This window comes from Excalfactoria chinensis, chromosome 1 (genome assembly GCF_039878825.1).
Source record: "Excalfactoria chinensis isolate bCotChi1 chromosome 1, bCotChi1.hap2, whole genome shotgun sequence".
Classification (NCBI taxonomy): domain Eukaryota; kingdom Metazoa; phylum Chordata; class Aves; order Galliformes; family Phasianidae; genus Excalfactoria; species Excalfactoria chinensis.
In genome coordinates this window covers 42515800-42539654 of record NC_092825.1, presented here as the reverse complement: position 1 = coordinate 42539654, position 23855 = coordinate 42515800, and the positions used below count along the sequence as shown (strand labels likewise).

General features: G+C 43.2%; 1 protein-coding gene across 2 annotated transcripts in view; it reads right to left on the bottom strand.

Annotated features, from left to right (window-relative positions):
• Positions 1–240: 240 nt before the first annotated feature.
• CRADD (CASP2 and RIPK1 domain containing adaptor with death domain) overlaps positions 241–23855 on the bottom strand; it is a 73890-nt gene continuing 50275 nt past the window's right edge. For both annotated transcript variants that reach the window (XM_072360720.1, XM_072360726.1), the window contains exon 3: positions 241–2563. In XM_072360720.1, the coding sequence (XP_072216821.1) occupies positions 2268–2563 (296 nt within the window). In that variant the 3' untranslated portion in view covers positions 241–2267. The remainder of the gene's footprint in view (positions 2564–23855) is intronic.

Sequence of the window (23855 nt, the reverse complement as noted above, 5' to 3'; positions counted from 1 at the left end):
AGAATACTACTGTCAAGTTTAATGTGTCCCTGTATTTGTGTGGTGCAAAAACAAGCCTTAATAAAACTGAAGAGTCTAATAGAAACATTTCCATGAATTTAAAAATAACAGCAATGGAAACAGTCTCATAAAACAAGTAAACCTCTCCCTTCGATGTTTGCAGCTCAAGTATTACAGCATTAAATTTGGGCCTGGGAATGTGAAAGCAGCTATAAATTATGAATTAGGTGCTTTGTCAGGATACCTGACTGGTTAGGAAGGCTTCTTCGGCATGAGACTTCATACGTGTTCCAAGCTCCTTTCTTTAAAATGCTCTAAGTATAGTCATGCACAATCTGACATCGGCCTTATAAAAGAAGAACGTAAAGTCCAAAGTTCATGCAGAGAAGAAAGTAGCAGGACCCTGTGAGTGTACCACCTATCGTACCGCTTCACCGCAGGACTGGTCGTATTGCTGCATTCAGGCTGGGCTAACTAGGGATGGCTCCCCATGTCACCAGTCTGTGTTCAGACTTGGCCCGTGCTGGCTCAGAACAAGACAAGGTCCTTGCATTTCTGTGACTGGGAGCTGCCTTCCTCCTGTAAGCCGTGTTTTCAGTAGTTCATCCTACTCCACACATCCCTGCTGCCACGGACACCGCTCTGCCCCTCTTTCCTAATATGCATGTCACGCCGGTGCTCATCTCACAGCAGAACAGGTTCAGAGTCCTCATGCTCTGCACCGTGTCTACGTGAATTTGCCAAATACCTCTGTGTACCTCTAGGATGGTTTTCAACAAGAAGTATATGCTGGAATGAAAGCATCGCAAACTAGTAAAATAAGTAACACGGCCTAAATTGATTTAAACTGTTTATTTGGGACTTGTTGATAGACTTAGACTCTGTAAATAGCTGTAATAGGATATGATTAATTAAGATCCGAGTGAGGTATAACAGGATCATGATTTACTGAAGGTGAAAACTGTAAGCAGAAGGCTTCCACCACATCACTTCAGGACCTGCAGGACACATTTTCTCTTTTCATGCTTCTGAAAAGCAATGCAGACAATGTCTCCTGAAAATGTCTTTGTTTTTCCTAATTACCCATCTTTGGGAAATGGCTTCAAAAATCAGAGTAGAGGAAGAATTAAAAAAGAAAAAAAAAATAAAATAAGGGCAATAAAGCTCATTCTTTCCCTAGTAAAGAATTCTGACAAGCCTGTTAAGCTGTTAAATTATATGGAGCAGATCCTGTAGGATGGGAAGCTATTTGGCAATGACTCTGTATAGATGAAATGGTCTACCAGAACTTGCTCATAAATAGACCTGGAAACCCTGCACTCAAACATTGTTCCTCATTTACAGTACAGTAAAGTGCCCATAAAGAATTAACATGTATTTAGCCTCTTGCCATCAGGTCTCTAAGAGCAGCTGTCTGTTTCTGTTGCCTTTGCACACATGCTGTAGTACAAAGACTGAGCAGACACCAGTTTATCTTCCAGTTTACCAGCTGAGACAAAGACGGGAAACTTAGAAGTCATCTCATTTCTTAGGCACCTTCTCTGCCTATCCCCTGGTCACTTTCCTGCTGCATATCTTAGCAGAGAATTCCCCACCCATGTTACACTTAGAGACAACACACATACACAGTGTCAGTCTCCTTGGAGAAACCTACACCCATTAAATTATAATTGGAAAACACCTCATGGGCACACCAGGTTCCTCTTACTTCCTCTTAGGGCCAGCCTGAAAGGTAGAGTAAGGTGGCAGCCATCTACCCAAACAAGAAATGCTATGTGCCAAGGCTCTGACAAATGTGAAACGGGCCACCTGCAGTAACTGCTGTATAATCGCTGCATTAGTAACAGTGATTATTCTCATTTCTTACTGGGATATCAGGGAACTAGCATGGAACAGCAGTAAAAAAGGCTCTTAGTCCACAGTCCAGAAAACAGGTTAAATCAAGTGTTGCTCCCACAGTGAAACGGGAAAGCTTGCTGAAGGGCTTCCTGCATGCAAGGACTTTAAGCGTCACCCTATATCCCCACTGGAATAGTACAAGAGCAAAGAAAGAGGAAAGAGCGATCCATTTTTCAATGCCTGATAAAAAGAAATCTGTCATGAGAAGAATTAGAAGTCACAAGGTGCCACAGAAAACTGAAATGTAGAAACTTAATGAAATCACAGTTCTCAAGCCCAGTTTTGCCAGTTTGATGCACCGGATCTTCAATTCATCTCAGCAATGTACTCAGTTTATCAAAGTACTTGAAAGCTTCCAAAGCAAGGCTTTACTCAAGCATGTACTGCATCACAGAAGGATCCACCTCTGCTGCCATCAGACTGGCTTGCAGACTTTGGATGGTTGCACTTTTCCCAAAGCGCTGTCTCCACAGGACAAACGCAGCTACTATCTGTGACTGAACGTTGTGAGGGTGATTGACTTTACATCGATAGATGTCAGTATGGGACAAACCCAAGCACAGAACAATATGCTCCCATTCAGGTCCCAGTCTCCTCGCAAGCTTGTTCAGCTGCTGATCTGTGGGTGAACTCTTCAGAATACGTGGGGCAATTGCGGTTGCATCTGTAAATACAAAAGAAAGAAAATGCAAACACACATCACTAGGCAATGTTGCAAATAGTAACATAAAACCTTGACAAGGAGAGAATAAGCAAAGCCGAGCTGAAATAATCAATTAATTAGAGAAACGGCAAGCACACTCAACCAGAAAAAATGAATTACATAATCAAATACAAGATTAATTAGAGGAAAACTAATGCTCAATGGACCTTATTACAGAGCCTGGAGCTTCTGAATGCCAATAATCCAGATATCAGAATTCTACTCTGAAGCCAGGACTTTCAAAAGTAATTATGGAGTCTGGGGGGGAGTGAACAAGAAAGGTTCCAAAGGAACACGCTTCCAGCAGTCAGCACATTCCGAAAATCAGCCTTGTTGTACGACAGCAACGCATATGGGACCAATAATAACCTTATCACTTTGGTCCTGTCTCTCTGTTTACGCACATCAGAAATAACTGATTCCTTAGTTACCAGAAAGCCTTTTCAGTCTCCTAAGATGCTGATTACCCTTTGTTCGCTGTCATATACAGCAAAATCATCTTTGGGTGGCCAGCTTCGGGGGCTTTTATTTGAATAAACCCTAACAGTGCTAGGATTAATTACTGCTGAGGAGAGAAATAGGCTCTTCTAGAATACAATTCATATATTGGAAAGGAGATGTTTAAAACAGACTAGATGAATTACTCCTCTAAAAATGCACATTTCTCTCCGTTGACTATAAAAGGAGCGCTGGATATAAGCTCACATGTTGACGTCGATGCTGTAAACGCCCAGCACTGGTGAAACAGTTCTCTGCCTATAAATTCAGACCACAGACCAGTTGCTTTGAAAAGGTGTACCTAGAAAAGCAGCGTATCTGTAGAACATATTCACTCTCTGATACCTTTTGAGATCACAAGCTGAAATGAAGGGTCAATTCAAGCTGCAATTGCTACTCTACTCTTGTCACTGATGATACTGCGTCAAAACAGAGCAAAAATAACCTCAGGAAAATGCTAATTATAGCCTGCCAATCTGAAACAGCAGCTTCCCTCCAGAGGAGTCGATCTGCAAAATCTAATTTATAGCTCCAATACCCTGCTCACAGTCTCAGCCACAGCAGAACAGCAACACTAGAAAGCACTACTCCACTGTCTCAAAACAACAATTGTTTTTGCATAGAACACCCGGAGCCTGCAAACATTTGTACTGTTCAAGCCCAGTCACACATGAGTGCTGTAGAGAGCTGCTTTGAGTAAAGGCAAAATTGCTTTCTGGAGAGCATCTAGGTGTCACAGTTTTGGCTGGGATTGAGATCCTTTTTTTTTCCTAGAGGTTCACGTGATGCTGTGTTTTGGATTTTTGATGAAAATAGTGTTGATAGCACTTGGATGTTTCCATTGCTGCAGAGCAGTGCATGCACAGAGCCAAGGACTTTTCAGCTCCTCGTGCTGCCCTGCCAGCAAGGGGCTGGGAGGGGACAGAACCAGGACAGCTGACCCAGACTGACAAAGGGGATGTCCAGTACCATACAGCATCACGGACCACAATAAAAGCCAGGGGAATGAAGAAGGAAGGGATGGATTTTCAGAGAGATGGCATTTATCTTCCCAAGAAACCATTATGCACAATGAGCCCCGCTTTTCTGGAAGTGGCTGAACACCTGCCTGGTGATGGGAAGAAGTGAATGAGTTCCTCACTTTGCTTCACTTATGCACATGGCTTTTGTTTCACCTACAAAACTCTATCTCAGCATATGCGTTCCTGCATTTTTCCCTTTCCAATTCTCTGCCCCGTTCCATCTGGGGAGCGCGAGCAAGTAGCTGGGTGGTGCTGAGCTGCCTGCAGGGTTAAACCACAGCACTAGGGCCTCTCATCTCCTGGTGCCAAGGGAACCGGCTGGTTTTTGGGTAGGGCACAGACCACACAACTTCTTTGCACAGGCCTCAGTTATGATAACAAAGGCTGAATGTCCAGACCACCTTTCAGCTTCAGCGGCTTCAGAGACAGAAGGATTTGTGCCGGGTCAGTGGCTTCAGCCCGCATCACAGAGCTCAAGAACACCTCACCTCCTCCCAAGAATGCATCTGCAAAGCGAAGGGCTCTATAGAGCATACTCTATGGCTGCACATTTTGTTGGTGATGTCAGCAGTGGCAAAGAAGGCCCAGCCTACACGGCCTGTCACCCCAGCACAACTCTCCTGAAGAAGGAAGAGCAGCACCATGGGGCTGCCCATCCATTACACACAATACCAGTTCCACGGGTACATCGAGACCACTGAGTGCCTGCGATGAACACAAATGTGAGTGCAAGTATTTGATAAGAAGTACGATTTACAATAAAGACAGCTACCTTGTGCTGCAGCCAACAATATTTCTTGCTATTGAACCCATGGATTGTCTCAGATACTAAGCAGGAACCCCGTGCCCAGGAGGAGGACCTGCCAGCCCGAGCTTTTTGCTCTCACATCGAGATTTTTACATCTCGTGTTCACTAGCAGAATGATTTTATGGTACTGAAATGTGATCAAGCAGGGAGGCCTAACAACAATATATGTCAGCTTGTCCATCCAGCCTTTGATATCAGGCAGATTTTTTTACTACAACAAGTATCTTGCCTTCAGCCTGTTATCAGCCCTTTAATAAGAATAAGAATAAAACCCATCCAGGAAATCTTTTCATCTTGAGCTAGCATCTGATTCCAATATGGATGCAGGAAATTCTGGGACAGGAGCCAAATGTTAAATTTAATACAAAGGCCTGTTACTTTAGTCCCATTTTATTTTCTGTGATAGCTCTTTTTCAGCTCACTTCTCACTGAGAAAAACCCGAGACAAGTATTACATGACAGGCAACATTATTTAGAGGTATACAGAAATATTTAGTGAGATCATTCAGTTATGACAAATGTAAAATCATATAAAGGTTTGGATATGATCTACGATTAATAACACTCTTAATTTAATAAACACAGGGGCATTTCAGGTAAAAGGGAAATGCTTTTTCTGTCCTCAGCAACCAAGCTGGTTTGATCACATTGCAAAAACATTAAAGACAGCTTGTTTTGGTTATTTTTACTGCAGACCCCCGCTTACAATCTGCATTGGTCAGGAACAGGCTGAAGGAGGTAGCAAGATTACAGTATAAATTCCAATTATGCAGATACTCTGACTGCATTTGAAATATACATTCAGGAAACTAAGACCTCAATTTGCAAAGATATGAAGCTTTTCTAGCTTTAGGCGGGTCCAATATGAAGATGTCTGTGCTTAAGATAGATACAGGCTTGTGAAATTCATACTGCACCACTGAAAATGGGGAAAAGTGGGGCTTGGGGAGGGGTGACCTGACTTGCATCTGAGGAGCCACTGGGCTGCCTGTTCATTATCTTGCTGTAGTGGTGAGAGCTCTGTTTCACAGGGGGACCTGGAAGGTGCCGAAGGGTATTCCTGAGAAGACCATTTGTGGCGTTTCTACCTCCAGAGGGCAGGCCAAGTGAAAGACCACAACAGCTGCAGACATGGTTTGTTCTGTGAAGTGTCATGGCTGCATGCTGTGGCGACTGAGAGTCCAGCCTCTCGCTGCTCACACCAAAACCACCAAGCCCCTGAGAAACAGCAAGCTGACAGCTCTGTGCTGGGTAGTGTGCTGACTTGGGGCAGGGCTGCTCTAAGCCAGATTGCTGGAGAAGCACTGGGATCATAAAAATCCCCTTTCTCAGGGCTGAAAGCAGGGAGGATGCTCTCCACCCTGGATTCGGAGTTGGAACTGGCCCAGAGTAAGAACTGTAGCTTCTCCTGTTCAATCCTGCAGCACAAAGGGATAGGCTTCTCCCCTTCTCCACCTGCTGCTCCTTGCCACTGGCTCTGGCTGGTCAAGGAAGATTGTCCACCCTCAACCTTAATCCTAGCTGTCCCAGCTGCAAACAAAATGGAAACATCAGCAACTACCAGCCTGTGTGCTTCTGGACCATGGCTCAGAGTGGGAGACACGGCTATTCTGGTGAGCATGGACAGGAAACAGACCTGGATATAAATAGAAATTATCACAGACAGGGACCAAACAAAACAGAGTAACCCAGATAGATACCAAAAATATGTCTGGGGCAAAAGCATCCGGTTCCTACTTTGGCATTCAGTTTTCTTTGAGACATTCACAGCTTCAAGCACAAAACTTTAGGATGTTGTAACAATCAGGGGGATGGAAAAAGAAACTCACCTCAGCTCAGCCCCCCCTTGGCAGAAGTGAGAGGATGTAACATAAAGTTCAGCAAAAGTGAGCTTTGAACAGGGGAGCAAACAGGCACGGTTCCAGCACAGGATGCAGCAGCTGTAAGCACTGAGGTGCTTTTGGGTGATCTGCAAAGTGCCCAGCTGATTCCTCAGAACCACCAGCAGCCCAAAATGCTTTATGGTTTTGTCTAAAGGACTCTGTGTTAATAGGACTTCTCTGCATGTGACCAAAAGCATCTGTTAAGAGTTTCAGAGATCCGTCTCCCTTATGCAGTCAATTCATTTTACTGGCTTTTCCTATCTGCTGTGTAAAAAAATACTTTGATGGAAATGATGTGCCTGAATCCAAAGTGCTGAAAAAGTCCCAATCAGCTGCTGCTTAATCCTGGAGGACAACTCCATAGGCAGCTGAGGACAGAGTCAGGGAGCCAGGGCTAACTGGGCCCACCTGTTATCTAATCACAGCTGGTTAAAGCTGCCCCTTGGGAAAGGATGTTCTGTGGACTGGTCTCTGCTTCCAGCATTGCCTCTGTATATTATCGGTTAAAATGGACATGTGCACTCACTGGATAAGAAAACATAAGCAGTCCTGGAAGAGACTGGAATCCAAGTCTCTCTGAGCTGCACAATAAAGTTCTACTTTGTTCTCTTTCTCTTGATTAATAATTTCAGTAACAAATAGAAAGATTTCCCTGTGAAGGGTCAAGAACTTCCTAACCTCCAGAATGGAGACTGGTGGAGAGAGAGAAAACTCCTGGGAAGAAAGAGGTATGCTTAGACACAATAAAATCAAACGCAAGATCCTTGGCTCCAAGTGCTAGGCAAGCACTCTTATTTTTGTATTATCACCTCACAAACAGGCAGGTGATTCTGGGCTTCAAATCTTGCACAGCTGGGAATCAGGCTGCATAAAGGAATAATTTCTTAGGCATGCTTGTGGCCTCTGCATCTCCTGTTGGTAGGAGTACAGTCCTTCAGTGATCTGGACTCTACTGCCTAGCCCTTTTTATTCTCTTGACACCCTTACCAGATCCTACTCATAATATCTAAAGAGTTCAAAGCAAGCATTTCAGAGTCCTCTTTAATCATCTTTTCTGGCATCTGGAGTACACTTCTTCCCTGAGAAGTGCTAAAGCTGGAGCGAGCAGCCCCACAAGCACAAACCCAAAAAAGCCTTGCTTCCCCAGCTGTGAGTCCCATAGCTGACTGACTCCTGCTTCAGCCAGTCCCCACAGCACCTCTCTGACTGCTTACTGATCCCCGCTGTACTTATGAAATCACCCTTCTTCACTGCAGCAAGTAGGCAGGCTTCTTGAAATTGGCCAACAGGTTCAGAAGGTACTAAGGGTACACAAATATACTTAACAGCCCTCAGAGGAGAACAGCACAGCTTTAGTTACTAGGAAACTACATTACAGAAGATGGGAGCTCCCAGTGACAACACAAAAGCTCAATAGAACGTGAACACTCACGTGCCAGCAGCCAGATACATGGAGCACTTCAGCTAAGGGCTGGGCTCTGGACAGCCCAACCTAATGGGCTGCAGCCCTGCCTGTGGCAGTAGTGTGGAACTAGGTGATTGCTAAGGTCCCTTCCAACCCAACCCATTCTCTGCTTCTATGATTCTGTGAAAACATACATAAGAAAGAACTAGTGCCAGTCGCTGCTTCCCTCCAGCCCCCTCCAAATGCAGTGTACTTGTTCAACTAGTCTCAACAGCCGACCCAGTACTGAGCAGGCCTGGTCGTGGTTGCCAGACTCTGTGCTGTGTATTTTGGCAGGTGCATCATGTTCCAGGAATTATTTAATGACTTAAGTGTCATAATAGCAAAAAACCTGCATATAACCATGTAGGTTTGCTTTAAAGTGTAATCCCCTTGGGCTGAGCACAACAGTAGAACTGGATCATGAAGCAGAACAACACTTGGAGGATCAGGTTGGGACAAGCTTTCAAGAGCTTTGAGGTGGGGCTGCAGAACCTGAATGGGGAGGTGAGTGTGTAAGGCTGCTGATAATGGAGGGATCTGAGATTCTGGAGAGCATCAGCCCTCCATGAGCTACCACAGACCTTGAGTGAAAGGGAAAGAGGAAATTATGGGTCCTGAGGGCTCCTGGCAAGTAATGTACTTCACTAAATCAAAGACCAGATGGTGAAAGCGGTCATGGTGAGAAGGATGGAATGAAGAGGGTAACTGCTGCGTAACTGCAGGGGGTAGGTTGGCTTGATTTGTTAGAAAAGGGGATGGGAGGTGACAGTGGGCCTCCTTTTGTAGGGCTGCTCTTCTGCTTTCTTGTTCAGTTCTTCTCTCCCAGCCCTGTCCTAACAGGCAAAATGGAAGGCATATGCCTGCCATCATCCTACAGCATATCCAAATTCATAAGCATTAAGCCAACCTGTGGTAATGAATGACTGGAGCACTGAATGGGAATGTACCATGCTGGATTTATTTGATGGGTTTGCATGGGGAATGCAGCACTTATTCTGTCCTGTGCAAATTTAACATGTTAAGGAAGCACTATAAGGTTATTTACTTGTGAACTTCAGAAGGCCTGATTCAATACCCATTCAAACACCGCAAAGTAGCTCAATCTGATGATGAGTAAAACAAAAGTACAACAGACTATCCAGAAATCAAGCTGTACAGCATCATCTGGGTGCTATTTTCTTCTTGTTGTTGCTGCAAATTATACATCAAACTGATTCAAAGGCTGGGAAGCGAACATCAGTGAATTGCAGCAGCTCCAAATAATCATGCTGTGTGGAATACGGAAAAATATTTATCTTCTATATATCACCATATAGGTGTTTCTTTTTCTCTAAACCTGTAAATATGGATCATGCAGTCCATCCAGAAGAGACTATTCAAAACCGCCATGATCTGTTCCCTGGTGCCACTGAGTTTCATAAAATGTTGGACCGGGGAATGAGAAAAACGGAACCATACCTTGCAATACCTGAACATGGAAATCTGACCCCATTATAGATATTTATATAAAGTTAATACACCCAGATTAAAGTAATGTATGGAGGAAGACTGAAATAACTCAGAGAAGATGTACAGGCTTCTGCTTTTAGCACATGCCCAGCTGTTTCTCTGTCATGGCGGCAGAGTGTGGTCGTTGTTCCATCTGCCAATGCCTGCTGCCTCCTCTGCAGCTTTCCGACCTTTACTGGAGAGAGAGTCATGCCTACCTCTTTCATCTCATTTCATTATATCAGGGGACATCATTTAATGATGACTGCCACAAATGCGCTGATCTCTACTTGGAAACTCCCTCTTCTTCCATAGAGTTGTACCAACACAGGGAAACCCTGGTGATGGAAAACCTGCAGCTTTGCAGGAAGCATGGGCTTGGTTACCTTCCCAAAAATGCCTGGATAAATCCAGAATAAATACTATCTATCTTCTCTAATGTAATAAAATGTTTTTCATTTAAATACTCTGACTAAACTACAGAATGGAGGCTGTACTATAAGCACACACAAGGGGAGAAAACTGCGCTGACGATGCTACAGTAGAACAATTGGACAGAGAATTTTATGTTCACCTGAGTATATGCCATAGGCAGGCTTCACAGATGCAGGACTTCAGTTTCTGCAAGATGATGTTTTCTGATCTTATGAACACACGCAGTCATTAATATACAGAATGTGTATGATTAAAACCAACCTTGGCAATTAGAGATCGTAAAACACACTTACCCTTAAGTGTACTTCTATTACGGTAATTTACGTTTCCACTTCTCATAATTAAATTATCAGACATTAATCAAAACGAAAGTAAATATACGTTCCAAAGATTGGCTGCGTTCTTCCACATCATGCTGGTTTTTAAAATGCGCTGCATAATAGAAAGGCCTCTGCTTTTCTTTTTAAACAAATATGAATCTAAAACTCCAGCAGTCAGTGCGTGGAAAAAAACGCAGCCATGATTCTGTGATAATCCCATCCACAGCAACTTTAAACAGTCTCCCTCAAGTTATGCGGGATTATGCATTTCTACAGTAATTAAAAGGTACGTGTGTCTTCATTCACTGGCAGCCTCCTCATATGCATACTCTGTAAGGCTTCATGCTTCGTCACATTAAGAACACTTCTGATATTAGGGTAGGAAGAAAAGGCGGCATAAAATCTTGTAAATCTACATCATGCTGATGTTTCTGTTATGGCTCAATACCAGCAGCTAATTCATGTTTTCTTTATCACTTACTAATGGATGCACAGTAGCTGTGGATGCGGCAGCAGAAAAGTGAAACCTGAAACATAAACATCCATGACAAAGGGTTTCAATTGGATTCTCTCTATTCCGTTCCAGTAGCTGCTCAGTTTTCCAGGATTTATTATTTGTAATGTGCCTAACGTGTTTTTACCTCCACAGATTTCTGTTAGCCTTCAGTATTAGCCCTGTTTAATCCATGTTAAACAGATTGAGATGGAAGTCCCTAAATAAACCCATGCTTTCACCCTCTTCATGCTGCTGGAAACAATCCCTGGGTTTGAGGAGCTGAAGCTAATCCTTTTTTCACTTTGCAATTGCTTTCTATCAGGAAGAGCAGGGATGAAGTTTCATCAGTTAATACAATGGATTTTGTTCTGCTTCACATGCAAATATTAAATAATTACAACCCTACCTAGGAGTTCTCTGTTGTTGCACACTGAGAAATCACGTAATTGATTGTATACATTAAATGACATCCACTGATGCATCAGAGGAAGAGAATTTCTATTCGAAGAAAGGACAAACAGAGCAGGATATAACACCTGCTCCCTTTTCATGCAGAATCACCTAAGCATTACAGACAGGACTGGACTGAATTAGATGCATTTTTATGCTTTTTTAGTTTTAGCATTACATGATATCGCTGTAGTACCTGAAGTGGAAATAAACTGTGCTTGATGTTTCCCATGGATTTACATTTATTTATTTATCACATGCATTTACTTACAAAGCATTGTTGTACATAAATAAGCCACACGCAGCACTGAAGCCAAAGCATCCTTGCAGTGATACTTTAACTAAAAATTAGGAAAAATGTCTTCTCAAAAATAATGGCTGGGCAGTGGCACAGGATGCCCAGGGAGGTGCTGCAGTCACCATCCCTGGGGGTGTTCCAGAGCTGTGTGGATGTGGCACTGAGGGACGTGGTCAGTGGGCATGGCGGGGATGGGCTGATGGTTGGATGAGATGTTCTTTAAGTCTTTTCCAACCTTAATGATTCTATGATAGTTTGGCATGCGGCACTGAGGAAAAAAGAAACAAACATCCCGTTAATGGGAAGATTCTGAGGAACACCTGAGCTTGGAAGAGCTACATAAATACAAATACTCCGCATTCAGATCTTGGCCAAAGATTTTTCCAAATATGCCTTGAAAAGTTTTATGGAAAGAACAGGTAAGACCCTTTTGGAAGCCAAGTACAGCTGTGTGCGAGTACAAAGCTATCTGACAGCCTGCCAGAGCAGAGACAAGAGTCCTCGGTTTAAATGCTGTCAGTCACACCAAGAGTCAGCTCTAGGAATAATGTTGAAAATTGGTTTCTAAAGTACGTCTGCAAATTTCTATTTAATTTTGAATGCTCTGCAGTTCTGAGTGAATTCAGTGGAGTTTGATAATACTCATGGCACGTTCAACCATTAATTATGAGTCTGAACCATACTGAGCCATCATTTCCCTCAATCAAGTCTCTTCTCTGCACTATCACAAATAATAATTAACAATCAGTGGTTGGTTGTAGGAAGTCATGACGATCATAAGGCACACTCATATCTGCAGCAGACTTCTCATGGTTCCATAGGAAACCAGTGTTTATCCAGGTGGGCAGGGCAGAGCTGACAGAAGAACTCACCCACTCTAAGTGCAAAACAAAGACAACGGAGCAATTAATGATTGTTTTGTCAGCTATGTGGCACACTCACCACGCAATTTTTGTTGAGGGATTGGCACATGACTTCTTTTGACAGAAACTACTTGAATACTGACTTCAAATGTCTTTCAAGGAGCTGAGGCACACATTAATTCTGCTGCTCCTCTATGTGTAAGAGCCATAGCAGGATCCGCAGGATGTTTATCTGCCAATGAGCACAATGAACGAGTGAAGTTTCTACTAGCAGCTTTCCTCCCTAGAAATATTCCTCAGGGCTGAGGCATTTCAGAGATAAAATCATGCACTTGGACTTCACTATAGATGTTTCTCTCATGCAACAACAAAGCTAGCGCTGCCAACACGAAGGACTGTTCTGTTATATAACACAACTAGTCACACATTTTTCCCTTACCGAACTTAAACCAAACAGGACAACAAGCCGTTATACTTTAACTCCGATAAAACTGCTCATTCTACTTAGAGATTTCTCACCAAGCTGGCTATTCTTTTTTGCATTGGCTTGAGTAGTCAGAAATATCACAATCAAAGATCTGCGCAACAGATGGAACTCCATTTAGAAGAATGCCTTTGGCTCGTGAAGATCTTTGCCTGGCAGGTGTCAAACCAAAATTAATACTGCACATATTATGCTTTACCGAGTTTCAGATTTTAGCAAAGTGAGACTGCGTTCCTTCCTGACCACATATATTAATAGAACAAGCCGTGCAGAGCAAGCTAAAACAGTGCTATCATTATGCTGAATCCTCCACTGCTTGGCACTTCACTTAATCATTTACACCCATGCAAAGCAAGTAATCAAAACACTACCAACGGGTCAGCTGAGTGTCCTTCTATAAACAATTTGCACAGGTGTGAAAGGCTTCACCAAATGCCATAAGCAAGATGGACTTCTATCTCTCCTACTTCTTTTTTGCTCCTTTTCTTGTGTCAGGACCTTTTTCCTTAAAGGCTTACGAACTTCAGTAGAGTTTTTGACATTTTAAAATCCCCAGGAAAACCAGTTACTGGCACTAAAACACACAGCTGAGCTGTGGCTGGGTGCTTTGCTTGACCTGCCAAGCTGGAGCTACAGGGGCCCAAATCACCCAGCTGGGTGTTCCATAGGTACTGGTGCTCCCGAAGCACCACAACCTGCTCAGGTGCCAAGTCACATAAAGATCTGGGAGAAATGAATCTGGAATCTTGTGACTAATTTGACCCAACTGGACTGAAAGCAATTCCAGCTGACTTACAGGACAGTAATTTTAAAGGGTCACAGTCAGAGGACTTTCATTTATCTCTGTGGCAAACGGGAGATTACATCTGTGGGTGTATACGTTCCTATGTATGTATATAGATATATGAACGTTTCCAAGTTTTTATTAAAAAAATAAAAATGAAAGTCTTAGGTATCTCTAAGTCAAATTCATCCCCTTTTTGATTTAATTTCGACAAATTCATCTTAGAGAACTGGCAACCCTCCCTTTGAGAAATTGGAAGTAGGAGGGAGGATGCAGCCTATTGCACAGACCACTTTGCACTACAAGTTCTTGCCCTCCTTTCCCCTCTGAGCTGGTGCTGGTCTCTCACCCGGCACAATGTGCTCACTGGCATGCGTTGTGCCTGTCCTGGGATGCAGCACTCCGACCAACCACGCTCATCAAGGGTCCCAGGACAGCACTGAAAGTAACGAGGTGACTCACAGCTGTAGTCATGCCCTTGAAGGCTGGGGGCCCAATTACTCTTTCTCTCTCAGGAGCAGTATTTTGCCAAAGCAACTGAAGCGAATTCAAAATCAAACAAGCTATAAGCAAACACTTGTATTACCTAAGATATTTATATAAGATTTATGCCAGTATTAGTGGGACAATTCATATAGCAAACCTAAACATCCGAAAAAATCTTGTGCTTAAACGATTAATTTTCATGTCTCATGCATACAGAGCGATGTTTTCCCTCACAGTTTCATAGTCTACTCACTGCCAGATTTTGATCCAGAATCAAAATTTCAGTCATTTTGGCTTTTGTGCATAGCAAATCAGAAATAAAAATGTCTTAACATCAGAAATGAAAAGGCTGGAAGATCAGACAGACCGTAGAAGATTTGTTTTACTTGGTTTGGGAATTTAATGCAGCTCTGCTAACCTTAGTGAGACTGAAACAAAACCAAAAGGCGAAACATGAAACTAAACTCTGTTCTGTCCCCGAGATGCAGAAATACAAACTATGCTTGTATCCCTGGGGGAGCCAAATCTGAAGCCATGCTAGAACAAGCGAGAAGAGTTGCTTACTTGCTCAGCAACTGAAAACAGCTGACATCATATCTACCTCCTGGAGGTAAAAATAGAAAAGCAGTCTTAAAACATGGAAATAAAAATTTTTCTTCAGCAAACATCTCTCCAGTTCAACAAACTCATAAAGATATCAGGGTCTTTTTATAATGCTGTTAAGTTTTCGTGCCAGGACTATAAACTTGAACATTCTTCTCTTCCTCCCTTCTTCAGATGTAAGTGCTAGGTGTTGGTAGACTTCAATAAGCAAAATACATGATGCAGTGACCTTTCTAACTGACTGTGGAGTCAGGCAAGGAGAAATAGTTTGAACCTCACACACTCAATACTCAGTTGTGCCTGTGGGCTCCTCCCAGCTGCAGTGAGACCAACCAAACCTTTCTGAGATGCAAGGCTGCTGTACAAGTTCTGAGAAACTGTCCTTGGGCTTTTGTCTGAGGAAATACGACACACCACATCAGCACGTGCAAACTGAACTTTGCTGACTAACAAACCACACAAACAGAGTTCTGCTACCTAACCTGACCTTCCATTTGCACTTTAATGTGTATCAGTGTGTTAATAACAGGCACAGGGGGTTCACGTGCAAAGTTTACAGGTTCAAGTGCAGAAAGCAGATGAAGATCTGGCTTTAATGCTTTGGTTTTCCTTCATTTTGTAGGTCACGGCTTTTTAAGATGTTTATAATGCCTAGAAGTTCTGTCCTGAAGATGCAGGACTAAATTATTTAAACATCTTCATTCAGTTTCTTACGTTGAAAATGAGGCCTTCTTGTCAACTTGAAAGAGGTCAACAAGAACATAAAAATATTTCTGACTCAGGCTTTTCAAGACGTATCATTTAGTGGTATTTATACCATATTTACATTGTTTGAGCACTTTAGGCACGCCATGAGAAGGTCTTGCTGTGCACATCTCTCAGCCTGAAGATTTATGAAGGCACTCACTTCCAAAACTGTTGAATGAGTTTGGATACTCAAGTTGAAAACTGCAAAGAGCCTGAATGTTTTCGGGAAGTTCTGTACAGACGGATTGTGAAACCGCAGACGAGAGCCTCAGGATGAGCACGAGAAGCCAAAGCCGGGTCCAAAGCATTTGACTCAACAGACCTCTTCTGTAAACCAAGCAAGGAAAGCACAAGCCATTTTTTATGCCGTTCTTTGTGTCATTCAATTATTTCCACATGCAACTGGAGAAACTCAGTCAACAAACGATGCTTCCATCTGTACGTGCCACGGGAGCACGCTGTCTGTAGGGAATATGAGTGTCTTTGGAACTACTGAACTGAACGCAGCAATCTCAAGCAGTACATAAAATTGTTTCAGATACGCAACTGCAAAAATATTGTAGCCCTGTCACCCCACAAACTGCTATTCCAAAGACAGTTTCATTAAGAAACACAGCTTGAGAATATCTATCAAAAAAGATCAGAGCTACATGCAGGGACAGTGGGAGGCAGCTGAAGCAATCTGCAGCACAGCCCTGGTGCTCATCCGTCTCCGACCCCAAGGAAAAGTCGAATTAATGCATGAATACACGTATTAATCTAAAAGAGAGAACCTTGAAAAGACAAAACTCTGCCTGAAAGAGATGGTCAGAACTCCTCTGCTTTTATGCAAGAATCTACAGCTCTGTTTGTCCCAGTCTGATACATTTGGTTAGACTGACAACATAGCTCTGACTTTTATTTGAAGTGCACATTTTTCTGTTGGAATCACTAGATGTGACACACTTGTCCTGTTGCACAGAAAAGCAAGTCTGTTTCTACTTTTTATTCCTCTGAAGCATTAATTGTGCAACATTTGATGTAGAAACATATTTGAAGATGTTTTAGATATTAGCTCATTTGTACACCATCCCAGGCTTTCCAGGAACTCTAAACCAACAGCCTTCTAGTTTTATATCTGAACTACTGTATTTTGTGGCTTCCACACTGTACTGTCTGGAAACTCCCAGCGAGACTGGCCTCATTGTCTTTAATGGAGGAAGGACAGACAGACAGTTGGCAATCCCAGATCCTGAAAAAGGCTCTGTGCGTATCCATTTATGTATGCAGAGGCTGCCATCAGAGAGTTCAAACAGCTCTGAAGAGCTGGGCTGAAACAGACCAAAACCCAAAAGCATCCAAAGGAATCACATATGAGGAGCAATCCTGCTCATCCATGCTGGATTTACTGCTCGTGAAAGGTGCCCATCTTTAGGCACTGATGGAGACCCGCTGTATCTCTGTGGTTTTAATCAGTGAGGTTAAATTTATGAGGTGCTAGAAATGAAATAGAAATGTACGATGGTCCCAAACCATCCTAAGTACAGAACTGGAAGTGCTGGAATGGTCACTCCCTGCTGTTCAGCCTTTGCAGCTTGCTGGGTCTGAATGGAGGTCGTTGCTATGGCTCACCCAGAACACCGACAGCCCTGGTGGTTGTCCTGCAGCAACTGTGGGCCTTTGGTGCCTTCTATTTGTGGACAGGTATCGTCACGACCATTTCTATAAGGAACTGATGCTTTCACAAGCAGCTACCTTAAGTCCATGGCTGATCCACTGCCACAGCTGCCTGTCACATAGCCCACACCAGCCAACATGCAGTCCTGTGGCCAGATGGGTGGAAGCAGCTGTGCCAAAGGTGTGTTGCAAGCTTTTCTGTAATAAAAGCTTTTACTTTACCCCTCCTACGTTTAGAAAATGCATTTCTTTCTTTTTTCTTCCTTCTTTAGTGCTCTCTTTCCTCCTCCCACTGTTTCTAGTGGGAAGGAAAGTGACAGGGAGAATAATGATTTCCTCAGCTTCTGTTGGAAAAAAGAAAAAAAACACACACAAAAAAATTTTCCACCAAGACAGATTTTTGTTCCTGGTTTTTCTTTTTTTTTTCTTTTCTTTTTTTTTCTTTTTTTTTTTTTTTTTCTTTTTTCAGTGAAGTTCAGAATCCTGTTTTTATTAAAAATTTCCTACAGGAGTGTCCAGCTATTGCAGGCAGTTGGGGTGGAAGGCAGCGCAGAGCCGGTAACTATTGACCTCTGTTTTGTTTATCGCGAAGCCCAGCTTTACGGGTAGCAAGAGGTCAGCTTGAATTTTTCTCTTCAACTGCATCTTTAACAAGTGCTTCTTGGGGTGTAGGAAGACAAAATCACACCCCACAGCCCAGCACGAAAGCACAGCGTGCAATACTTTCCTTCTGCCAGTTGGCTCCACACACCCCAGAGTAATCCCTGCTGTCTCCGCATGTTAGGGATGGAGGGAGAAAGCACCCCGAGCTATGAGACAGCTGAGGGGGACAAAAGCACAGCAGCCTTCCCGTGTATGGAAGGACAGAGACAGGAGTGACCAGTGAAGAGCCAAACAAACTCCCCACAGACTTCGACGTGGCTCTGACATGCAGAAGCTTGAGGGAGTTCAGATGATGAGGAGCAAACACGCTGTGTTTCTGCTGAGGAGTCAACCTCGTTTAAGGCTTTGTGTTAGCAGATGGCGAGCACAATGGCTGCTGGGTTAAGATTTTTCTGCCAAAATAGCCCCAGGCTGTTTTCAAAAATAAAGAATGCTGCTCTCTTTACCAAAGCAAAAATATCTGTCTGTCCAATTCTTTCTGCTGAACTATTATTTTGTATGTTTCAGGAGCAAGTATCTATCCAGACTACATAATTACCATTACACAATTTTTAATTAACTACCTACAACAAGCTTCCTGCTTCAACCATTGCTGTTTTGGTTTGTTTGTTTTTTGAGGCCACACCATAAATCTGACTTCCCAGCAGCGCCTACACCACCAGTTCAGATTGCGACCTGCCACTCTGGTCATACCATGTCTGCCATGTAAACACCCCAACATTATTAGCACTAGCAAATACATAAGGCAGAACTGTACCAGAAAAGAGTGTCGGAACCACATATCAGTTTAGCTTATTCCTTCAACAGCCTTTTTGTTTTTGGCCAGGACCCTCCTATAAGGCTTGGCTGCGAACCCACTGCGCGCCTTGCAGCAGAACCCATGGCAGCAGCACCTTAAGGTCCCTTTCCTTCCTGCAGTGCAGCCAGACACCCCAACACCACCAGGTGTGACCCAGCACCTCACCAACCTGCAGGATGTTGCAGCCTAATGCTCAATATCTACCTACAAAACAGAAACTAAGTGAAACTCCAGCAACCTTCATTGGCACAAGTAAATTCCACACAAACCAACCAAAATAACAGTCCTTGGAAATAAGATGAGTTCTGGGGACAAACAATTCTCACACTCTTTCCCCTATGACTGAATCTGCTTGCACCTGGAGGCATGAGAGCAGGATCCCCAACCACACACACACTTGCAGCTTCTCAACAGACCACCAGCAACTGCTGAGCCAGAAGATGCAGCTGGAGTCCAGCAACCCTCCACAAGCGATGAAGCACCAATGGGTCAGATTTTACGGTGTCAGCCCAAATTCAGTAACAACATCACAGAGCGTGTATCCATCAGCCAAGCCAGCTGTTCTCTCAAGTTCCAGTGAGCCTTTAGCTACACTGCATGGAATTACTGCTCTCCACATGGAACGTGTCGTTACGAGCAAAGTCTGCCACGGCAACTGCAACAGCACTGCACATTTTTGGTGTGATAAGCTATAGTTAGAGTTGAAAAGTGCTGCTTTGTGAGCTGAAAAGCAAATCAAACAATGAACTATGCAGCTGGAAAATTCAGGCCAAATGTTCTAATACCTGATGTTGTTTCCCAAACCAAAGGATCGTGTATGCACACTGTAGACACCTTCTGTTTGGAGCAGTGCTAACACATTATCTCTTATGGGCACTGCATGTGAAGTGTCCTGCACCCCCACGCACACACGAGACAGCCTGACTCTGAATCCACACTGCCTCCAAATATCTTTGTGTATGGACAGGACCAGAAAACAACAGAGTAACCAAGCAAGTCACCCCATTATGCAACAGACGGTGAAACTATTTGTGCCAGTACGCTGTGGTTTTCATTCCTCTCTGAAGGCTGCTTTCCTCCAGGGGATTCCAGTAATGGGACTAACTGAAGTGTGTTTTGACAAGTTATAACAGCACAGAAAACCCACCTATGAAATTACATCCTGGTAGCATCTTCCAAAGTAAACTGAAGACTTGGTATCACCACTCATTTGGAAAACTACTATGCCATAGCTTTCATTTGTTATGAGAACATAGCTTGAGGTGGTTTTTTTTCCTGTAGATAACAAGTGTTGTTGTAGGTAATGATTTCAATCCCCACCATCACTAGGTGTTTGTACCTGCATGGGCCTTATATATACCATCTCCTGCAAGTATTCGAATCATAAAATAATAAAAAGATGCAGTCAGTTTATTTTCCTCCTCTTTCTTTCACTTTACAGTGAAAGATAATAACAGTAAGCACAAGGGTCACTCTTTCTGTGTCACATTCTTAGGTTGCTCCAAAAGATTTTGTCTCTGCCTGTTCTTGGAGACAGAACTTTGGTCGCCACTGTAGAAGTTATTAGGAGCAGATAATCCATGACACCCATAACTGTGCTTTCCCCATCCTGACCAACGTGTGCCAGCAGAACTGGGAACAGAGGGTGGACAGGGGCAGAACACCGCTGGATCTAAGCTAAATAGAGAATAGCCAGTCCAATTCCTCCTTGTTAAAAAGGAGATTTTTGCACCATGACTGAGTTTAGGCTAGGAGTAATGTTTAATACCCTGTTTAATGCAGGGCAGTGCCTCATATTCAAGTGATTTAGGTTCAGAGGGCAGATGGCTCCAGTACCAGTACCCACCTCCTCTTCTCCTAGCAAGCCTTAAAATACTCTTTGTCAGAGCATTGTGGAAAGTGAGCTACCAGAAGGACGGATGCACTGACTCAGCTCCTGCTCCTGAGTTCAGCTGCAGCTTGGACTGGTGAGCACGGACCATCAATATCTACCAGAAAGACAAAGGAGACAGCAGCAGTGAAAAGGAAGGAAGTCCCACACTAAAACATTTCACTTTTCCATATTTTTCTTCCTGAATATCCCAAAACATAAAGCAGACACATTTTTTGCAGCAGTGACCAGGCTTTATTAAAGACAGGATATTGATATGAAACATTCATGGCCCTCAACTTAGCAGTATTTCTTCTGGATGGGGTAATGAAGCGAATTTATTACACATCAGTGCCAAGAAGCTCATAATAAAAATACAGATTATGGTTCTCAGATTCATCAACTCAAACCAGATACATTTGAAAAAATACACTGCAGCAGCAGGAAGAATGTAAGTCTCATAAGATACTTGAGTTACCAAAGCTGCATATGAAATACATATTTTACCCAACAACAGGATACAAAGTAAATTATTTGATTTAAAAATTCCGGAACAAAGGCACTCTGTGAAGACATGAGAAGGAGACCCTTTCTCGTGTTATCCCAGGTGCAGGGCGTAAGGAGGAAGATATATAGTTGTGTTGGACATAAACAAAGCACGCAGATTTTATTGCATTTCAAGTTGCTGATTTTACGAGACTTGATATGAAATAATAAAGACTGGATGAAGCAAGATAGAGAAATACTGCCACTTGTCAGGAAGCTTGGCTTCGGAGAAGGCTCAGGCAGAACACAGCCACAGAAAACCCTCCAACGATTCTACCCTGATCTCTTGGTCTGCCATTCTTCTCTGTTTCTGACCTTCGCTTCTTCCTTTGCCGTGTCACACCTACTGGAGAATCTGCCAAGGAGCCATTTATTAAATTCTGAGCTGTGAATGCTTCATTATGCTTCTGACACATTCTCTGTAATAAAGGAAGATCTCTCTTCCAAACATTCCCAGAGCTTGCCTGCATTGCATCTGCACGGCCTCAGGAAGACACAACACGTGAGCGTGCTGCAAAAGAATGAGCTCATACATCTTGAGGTGTGATCGAAGGCACTGTCGCTATGAGAGTTTCCGTACATCACAGTACAAGGGACCAACCAGGTAACGACTCAACACTCTTCAATGCCAGACGTGCTACTAAGGGGAAAAGTTTATTTTCATTTTAGTGCCAAGAACTTCCAGGGCTTCTAATTCCTCACTTCTTCCAGCTCACCCTCAGGAAAAACAATGAAAAGCAAAGCAAAGCAAAAATAAAACAAACAAGCAAGCACCATGGTGTTTCTAATTTCTCTCCAATACAGAGCATGCAAAAAAGCATTTAAAGCTGCTTTAGTTTTGGGAAATTACTAATCATGAGACCTCTAGTGCGTGTCTGTGTTTAGCAGAGAATGTAATGGAAAGAAAAAAAGAGCATTAGTGACTCTCCAAGAAAGATTTCATGAAAACAAGGTGGAAGGGAGTTTGTTTGGATTTAATGTTTCCCCAGCAGCATCTCTAATCCAAACATTACAACACAGGTCAAATGGAGGGAAGCCAGAAAATGAAAAGCATTAAAAATAGCCCTTAAAAAGGAAAGTGAAAGTGATCGGTCTCTCTCCACCTTTTGTGACCATGAAATACACATTCTGTGATTAAAAAAACACAAAAGCAACAAATTTTGGCTCCGGCACCAACACTGACCGTCAATAAATACTGCAATCTATGCACGGGAAGTCCAACAGAGAACTATGCATTCAGCTGCTAAAGTCCTTTCATATTTAGAGTTCCAGGCTGGTACGGCTACTTGTATGTGAGCTTTGGTTAAAATATTTCTTTTGTTGTCTGGCAATATTGATTTATAAATCACATTATGTCAAAAGGCTGCAAGGTGCTTGTAGCTTTAACACATCAACTTAGTCCTACAAGTCAGCACTACAAAACAAGAATGACTATTCCACCACATCTAAAATACATATGATCTGTCCTTGGACCTTTGTCCCAGCACTTCCAAGCTGCCTCCTCGCAGACAGAAGTTCAGCAAAGCTCTCTTGCAATAACTGTCACCAAGATCAGAAAACCAGCATCTGGCAGCTGCCTTGGTAGTAATTTATAACCATAAGGTTAGGTCTTAACGGCTCCATACCCCAGCTAACAGCCTGGTTCACACATTGCAATACTCAAGTTTTCTTCTAGATGTTCCTTTGAACTGAAGGAAATTAACCTTTTTAATGTTTGATAACACTCAGACTTCGCATCCTGATGCCGATGCAGGCTCCCTTCTCCTTTATTGCATGGGGCCTCAGAGTTTAAGGAGTTGAGGGAAGAGAGAGCATAGTGACAGTGGAAAGCAGTGACATTGTCTCTATCAGATTTTCATAGGCAGGCTTAGCCACAATCCCCCTGAATGCCTCGCAAACTGGCAATACTGCAAAACGCACACACGGCAATTCTTCTCCCTCTTCAGCTGCTCTTTGAGAACGAGGCATACAGCGTTCAACAGGGAACCAGAGGGTTAAGTATTACATTGCCTGGAAGACAAAGCACTTGAGGCCCAAGCAAGCAAAAGCCTTCATCAAAGAAAGGGCAATTCCAAACCTCTTGTCAAGCACCATTGAGGGAAAGAAGTGATCTTACAAGAGGATGAAGCAACTTGAAGCAACAAAGTAAGAAATGTTCCACTTGGGAGAACAGATTTGGGAGGTGCATTTTCAGAGGATGCTGACAAAGACTGAGATGTCACTCTCTCTGGAGGAAATGAGGCTGGGGAGGGAAACTCCCATCTGTCCTGACATGTCATTCCGTCAGAACAGCCACAAAGGATCAAAATGGAGAAACGACATGTTCTCTATTTTGGAATTCACCTGGAGAGGGAAACTTGTTCAAATGCTGCAAGCTGACCACTTCAGACTTCTGAGAGGAGCAAGGTCTGCATTTCTTGAAAGGAACAGGCACACATAAACAGTGCTCTGGGGAAAAGACACTGATGAAAGGTGTCGTGCTGTGTGCTTAAAATGGAAAGAGAGAACTGCTCCAAACAGCTAGGGGCTCCACAGAGACCTGAGCAAAGGGGAAGTGGGAAGTGCAGACCTGAAGGATTTCAAAGACTGAATTTTGATGGGGCTTCA